The following is a 7,222-nucleotide window of genomic DNA, read 5'->3' on the forward strand; positions in this document are numbered from 1 at the left end:
TGAACCCTGCACCCACTCGCATACGCATCTAACCGCACCCTCCCCATCCGCTCCCCCGCCCCCTCATCACTGCGCTTTCACGTCCATGCCTGCTGCATTCCTGTTCATCCGTCGCGTCGTACGGCGTGCTGTCCACCGCGAGTTTTTGTCGTTGTTTTGCTTTCGTTTCGCCGTGCGCCCCCTTGAGTCGTGATGTCTTATCCTCTTTGCTCGTTGTACTTGCCTGTCCACCACGTACAACGTTCACGACATTATGATGCAAGGACCGCCCCGTGGCAGGGAACCCAATCTCATACCTCGGTGTGCTTTCGTGTGCTCGCATTGCCAGGGGTTCATCAAGAGAATCTCATTAAGTAGCACCACTACCGCACTATGAACGACCAGACATACTATTGAACGACGATTACTTCGCCTCACGTATACTATCTGGTTGGTTTCGCCGTCGTCGCTGCGTGCGTGCGATGAGACGAACAACACTTGACCATCCACCCTCATCGCCCGCCCTCGTCTCCCTGACCGGCATCCTGCCCCTCAAATTACGTGCCGGACAGTGGACACGTATTCCTATCTCCGAATCGTGGCTTAAGAACTCGTTCTCGCGTGCAGGACACATTTATCGGACACATCTCCCAGGCAAAAACCGCAGGTCAGGGGACGTCGTTCTTGGCGAATCAGAGAACTTCTGCTCCCTGAAGCTCAATGTGGAACCGCCCACGAGAAGGTTTAAAGAAGACCACTAGAGGCCGCTCGTGTTGGAGGAGGTAATCTATCAACGACTGATCGAACGGCACCTACAAACTCCTAGGTGTGCTGGCAGCCACACGACTACCCGACGCAAAATGCTCATGCGGCCAGAAGCGGCGATGGGCGAAGGCCATTAGACACACCGGGGGGCGCCTTGTCCACACATGACCGGGTGTAGTCGAAAACAGCGGTGCGATTGAGCCGTGTCCTTGTACCATCTCCTGCAGGTTGAAAAGGTGAACGCGCACGACGTGAAGAGCTCCTTGTCCTCGACCGTCTCGGATCTGAGAGAATACGTGACGTCGGCCCTGTGAGAACGTTTAAGGTCGGAACTGGGCCACCGAACTAAAGGAATTGCACATACTCGGATGTCGAGGGACGGATCCGCTGCACTCATGTTCTGTTATATCCGCCCTAAGCTGGGGCTTTCCGTTCTGAAGGGTATCGTGATCAACAGACACCAAACCAGTGCCCTGTTCATCGACGACGATAGGTGGCTTCAACTCCTGCAGCGCAGCGCGAATGTCGTCGGGTATGCCAATGCCCTGTGGCCCTTCTCATCAGGTCACGATGGAGCACAGTTCTAACCGCCGCACGTACCCGGAAAAGCATCGGCACCGCGGCGCTGGACGCGATGGCGACTTCCGCCTCCGAATTCTATGTGAGCTTGTCTTAGTAATCAGCAAGCACAAAGTGTGATAGCCACCCACCTCAAGAATATAGTCGAGCACGGGCCCTACGGGGTCAAAAGTCTGCCACAAGTTAGTACGCAGGCAGAGCGCGAGATGAGGTACGAACCTTGCTACGCATTGAGTCCGAGTCCTCCGAGTCCTCCGAAAGTTGCGCGAACGAACAACTCCCGTTGTCCTCATCGTCGTCGTCCCCACCTCTTGAGATAGTGTGAGGGCCTGCCCCTGCCTTAATATTGTATGGGACTCTCCGGAATAATCGTCTCTTCATCTTGAAGAAAGACATGAAGAGGGGGTGCCCAGGTATCGCCGGCGACTTCTCGCCTTCGGCCATCCTGGCGACGTCCTTATCAGGCAGAACGGTATGGGAGCCGCCCCATCTGAAATTAGGCCCCTCGAGATCGTGGTCTCCGATTCGAACGATCATCTTCGACCACTCGTACCGGTCAAAGTCTCCAATGATGAGGCCGTCTCTCGCAGCGTACTGCTCACCATGGACAGAGCCAATGGCCCACGTAAACGTGTTGGTGAGGAAGGCGACGTAGTGTAGATCCTCGTCTTTGAGACCCAGCTGAAGCCGCGTGTTGGCGAGCTCCAGCCAGCTGTCGAAATGCTCGCGCATGAGCGGTTTGAGGGTTCCCTGCGACACGATCGATTTGTTCATTGCTGGGGGTTGCAGCATCAAGAGAGAACCCTGGTCGGAACTACTGCGAAACTTGATCGAGTAGAGGTTGTCCTCGCTGTTGTTCCGTTGACTCAGGTTCACTTCGGGGGTGGACTGGCAAGAGAAAGGAACTCACCCTCCAAGTAGCTCTACGTCCTGACCTTGAGATGAAAACGACGGGCCGAGGATGAACGTCCGGTTTTCCATCTTCAAGAGATCGAGGCATCTTTGGTAGTGGTATGGTGTATGGTCGGGTGGCGCGTGTGGCTGTTCGTCGGCACAATGTACGGTGCTAAAGAGCTCCACCGTGGCGTAGTCTTTGTATACCACTGAGCCCAAAGAGAGTGATGGCCGGTCGTCTGAGAGGCAAGGATTCCAGATGGGGTATCCCAGGTCGTCGTTGTACATCTGTCTGTCGTAGATGTCCCAAAGCGTCGTAGGCGGAGAAGGAGAACGCCATCGCGCCAGCTTTGTCGGAAAGACCATGGGGTGGACCGTCAACAGGGAACGAACGAGTGGTTTGTAGCCGCGAGTCGCACTGGCGACGAAGACGTAGTGGGAAGCAGTTGAATGTCGAAGCTTGGGCGAACTCGAACTGTGGGTGTTCAGTACGTAACGCGCAACTAGCGCGCGCGCGCAGGTATGTTCTTGTCGTATATCTTCCACGTGGCGGACCAGGGGTAGAGCGACGAGTGTAGAAGAGGGTAAGTGGTAGGATCCAGAGGTGACGGGGGACAGGGTGCCTTTGCTCGTCTTAATCGCCCGCCTGTTCGAGATACCTACGCACTGGAAATCTGCCACAAGAGACACGCCGATGAGTGTGATGTCGCCGTAGTATTGGAAGGAACTAACCACGAGGTATAGGAGGAGCGAGTCCGATTTGAGAACGCCCGAAGAGAGATAAGTCCCTGAACGCGCTGAAGAAGGGAAGATCGGTCCGACTATGCGACGTGCAAGGGAACGTTGAGTGCAGGAACTTACGCCGGCAGCCGCATTGAATGTTGCCATTACTTACAATGCACGGAAATTTGACCCGCATCTAACCGCTTGACGCGTGATGTGCACAGGAAGATGCAAATGAGTTATGTGATTTGCAAGGGAGACCGTGATGAAAGGACAGATGCTCCTACACATACGTGGATGACTGATGACCGCACAAACGCCTACAACACAAACAGTGGCACCGTGTCTCTCCTCACGCATGCCACGTTTCGGCGATTCGGAGTGAGACCTAGACGAAAGAGCAAAACGATGCCAGCGATTATCAGTGACTTGTCGAAAACTGACGAGCGGGTACACACCGATGTCGTTTATGTCGCACACACCGGTATGTAGACGTCGACGGTGGCCGGAGAACTTGCGGGGGTGGAGGTACATTGTCGACGAGGAGCGCGTCAAACTGTGTCGCAAGAGGCGAGACCGGTCAGCAACGGGCGCCAGTGGGAGGGAGGGCGGCAGGGCTTCGGGGGTTTGCAAACGTCCAGTCTCTCTGGAATGCTCAGAGCGATTCCCAAGAGGTGGGGTAGTACGTTTAGAGGATGTTGAATGCATTCCAAGGGAAGGAGGCCGAAGATGGAGAAAGGGACGTACACCGATATGGGAGGGTGCCGCTGACGAGGCCGACCACCGACTCGACTCCGTCGAAATCGTTCTGCGGCCGAGTCCACAGCTACGGTCACAAAGCTTGTCCAGAATACTACGCCGAGTCTTCGCCGCCCTCGATGGACCAAAACTTCTGCACAGGGTATGAGGAAGTCGCTGCATGGTGGTACGAGTTCGAACTGCCGCTCTTGATTCGCCAACGGCGGGGACCCCGGCGAGGATCGGGTAGGTGGTGTCGCTCGTGGCGAAGGAAGCGACCGTAAGCGGGACGAGCCCGGCAGAGAGTGTGTCTGGGACAGTGGTGGGAATGGCGCGGGGTCGTTCACCGTGCCCCTGTACATAGATGGCTGCACGCGGCGGTCATGGACAACGCTTTATACATATGTACAAGCAGAAGTGGGTGCACTCACGGCTCCGGATGTATAGCATCCGCTACGCCTCTTGCTATGTACAAACGAAACAGCAGACTCAGGAAGTGCACCATGCGCAGTACTAGACACGCGAGGAAGCGGAGAAATCCCCCGGTACGCTCGAATGAGCCCCCGACTGTCTCCGACGGGCTTAGGATGGTGAGTGGTCGCAGCGACCTACGCGCAAATGAGGCGGCAAAATTTAGGCAGAACACGGGGCGGGCGACGAAGGAGAACGTGGCAGAGGAAGTCCCCTCTATCCAGCCTCCGGCCAGTGCTCGACACTCTGCCATCGACGTCAACGCCCAAGTGTTCTCACCGCCATACATATATATATCTGTACACCTTACACAACTACAACGACGTCGATAGGAAGGGGCTAAGAATTGTAATCTCCGACAGAGGGATTATCATTGGGACAGAAGCGTCGATCATTGAAGTGGCTAGCTGTCGCTGTCGGCGGAAATGATGTACGTGGCTACTATATCCCCTGCAATGCTCGTCAGCCTGATGGATGTATGTGAATATAGGGATGGGCATGGGCACATGCCTGAAAGTTGAGGGAAGAGTACCACCACATGGGCTGCTTCGTGGTTTGACCTGGTTCGGCCATAATTTCGTTCATGGATTCCATGAATGTGCTCCATTCAAGCTTCATATTTTCATGGCAACGGCGCTCGAGAATCCACTGCCGCTCTGCAAAGTTGTAGTTCGTCCAGAGCACGTACATGGAATCGTATTCCATGCTGCAAAGTAGCGACTCGAAGCCGATCTCCGCCCCCAGCTCCTTGATGAGATCTTTCAGAAACTTCTGACGCGTAACAAGGACCACATGCTTGCGCAACCTTTCGTCTATGGCATCGCCTGCTTTTAGGTCGGCACAGTGGAAAACCTCCGCCGACTGACTACCAGGGGATCTGAAAAGTGTAGCCTTGAGGTTGATCGTGTGTTTGAGCTTCCGTGCCCAGTCAAGAACCCAATCGTCGGTAAAGGTCCATCCGTACAAAAGGAGGGGAGGGCCCTTGGGATCAGGCGAGCTGGGTTCGAGCACGCGGGGTATGGAGGATGGTGTTTCGTATTTGTGGTAAGGGGTGGATCTTCCGCGGTAAAGATCAGTCGAAGGTAGTGTCTCCTCCTCTATGGGCGGGTATTCGCGACACAGCGTTTCGATGAGCTGTCGAGAACTCTGTCAGAGGGGATGGCAGAGAAGAGAGTGAAGCCCGCTGAGCTCACTATTTGAACAGGGGGTTTTAGGCATTGCTTTACGCCCTCTTCGTAGGGCGGAGCGACCTCAGTCTCAGGAGCTTCAAGGCTTTGAGGGATGAGTTCCGAGATGGAGCCGGACATAGGAAGAATGACGGGTGTGATGTACCGTCACTAGCCGAGCGCTGCCATCTACTTATCCTTTCGCTCGTCCAATGGCTTACTTAAAGTTCATTTGCTGACTCAACTCTCTTTCCTCGGCTCATCAGTGTCACCGTTCCACTGCCCATGGCAGGGTTTGGTCAACACCTCGTTGAGTCAAGCATCATTCCCGATTGTCTCGGCCTCGGCCAGACTTGTATCTAAGACTTGATTCCATACATGACGTTTCAGTGTACATTTGGGTCAGTTTAGGTTGGCGGTGCTTGGAGTCATACGCCACATTCAAGAGTAAAAGGTTCGACGAACTAATATTCGGGATCATAGCAGTTTACTCAGGGGCCCGAATGGCGCTTTGCGCCCCACTGTGCACCAGCAGAGACCAGCAGGTATGTACTGTCTGTGTGCCGTCGCCACGGCGACTAGTTACGGATGAACATCCCTCGCATACATACAGCTACATGAGCTTGCTCAGAGCGCTGAACGCGTGTCGAAAATTAAATCGAAATTCACCAGAGAGCCAGCAGTGGAGAGTGTGTTTCAGTTCCAGTGAGAACTTACAGGTTTCAGAGGGTTTCAGGGGGTTTCGTTTGGGCGAAACCGCCTGAAACCCTGAGAAACCGCTTGTTACCGTCATATTGGTAAGAGAAACCGTATGAAACTTTTGAACAGTTTCATACGGTTTCGGACGGTTGCGTGGAGGTTTCGGACGGTTTCGGATGATTTGGGGATCGGTTTTGAGCAGTTTCGCGTGGTTTAGAATGAGATAACACTGAATTACCGTATACAGTACACTAGAAAACACACTATGTCTACGTGCGTTCATGGGCCGCTCCACAGTGCGTCGAGCACCAGCGCCCCTTCCGCACCCGCTCGCGTCCCTGCGAGGCTCCTCTAGCGGTGGCATGTCGTCCTCCGACTAGTAATCGTACGCTGGCATTGGTGCGAGACACTTGCATTAGCGAGAAGCGTGCAGATGAACTGTGGTGTGTGTGCGGGGTCCCGGTCAGCTCGCAGAGTCGCATGTCGCACTGACGGCGAGGAAGAGGGGGAGGACACACCCTATACTCGTCCAGGAGCGCCCACTCCACCCGGCGGGTCTTCATTGAACGGGGTGCCCTGTGTGAGCCTGACGAGAGAGACTGGTCAGCACACGTCCGGTTGGCGCTCGGACGGACACACAGCAAAGACGATCATGCCGGCGTTCCGGCTGTTGACAAGGTTCGAGAGTGTGGGGAGCGCATCGTGCACGTACGGCCACTTCTAGCGCAAGGTATACCGGGGTACCACAAACATCTTCATCCGGATGGCATCGGCAGCGAGCGATGCGGGACCGCGTGGCGAGATTGGGATACTCGCGAACGTCCTGTTCATTGAAAAGTCAACGACCGCAGCCCAGGCGGAGTGGTCGTCCCACTTGATCTAGCAGTGAATCTCACGTTAGTCAGCCGGGCGGGCACACAGAGCAACGGGCACGTACGTACAGATCACCTGCAAGCCTTTGTCAAGCACGATGTCTGTGCTGCGCCTAGAAGAGCACTTGGTGTCCGCGTTCGCGGCGTTGCAAGGCCAATTGGTGACTAGCAATAAGTCGCTCAAGGGAGACGCATACAAGCAGGTAGGGAAGTTACAATGCTGAGTATATGCAGTGAGGAACTTCACTCACAGTAGGTGAATGGTGTGAGGGCCACAGCACGGGGAGAGCGCGGGCGATGCTCGCAAGATGTCGCAGCAGGCGGAGGCAGCGGGGG

At 55.2% G+C, this 7,222-nt stretch overlaps 2 protein-coding genes across 2 annotated transcripts; both read right to left on the reverse strand.

Moving 5' to 3' along the window:
• Positions 1-877: 877 nt before the first annotated feature.
• Positions 878-2,583, reverse strand: BXZ73DRAFT_105163 (uncharacterized protein; the record flags this gene model as incomplete). Its single annotated transcript, XM_048016159.1, has 7 exons — positions 878-1,052; positions 1,109-1,131; positions 1,206-1,289; positions 1,345-1,401; positions 1,455-1,496; positions 1,543-2,173; positions 2,234-2,583. The coding sequence occupies 7 exons, from the start codon at positions 2,581-2,583 to the stop codon at positions 878-880; spliced, it is 1,362 nt and encodes a 453-aa protein (XP_047874059.1).
• Positions 2,584-4,611: 2,028 nt separating this feature from the next.
• On the reverse strand, positions 4,612-5,133 carry BXZ73DRAFT_52795 (uncharacterized protein; the record flags this gene model as incomplete). Its single annotated transcript, XM_048020874.1, has 1 exon — positions 4,612-5,133. A coding segment is annotated over one exon (522 nt), but the record flags the coding sequence as incomplete, so codon positions are not given.
• Positions 5,134-7,222: the final 2,089 nt, after the last annotated feature.

Source organism: Epithele typhae, assembly GCF_022376455.1.
Source record: "Epithele typhae strain CBS 203.58 chromosome Unknown BXZ73scaffold_61, whole genome shotgun sequence".
Lineage (NCBI taxonomy): Eukaryota > Fungi > Basidiomycota > Agaricomycetes > Polyporales > Epitheliaceae > Epithele > Epithele typhae.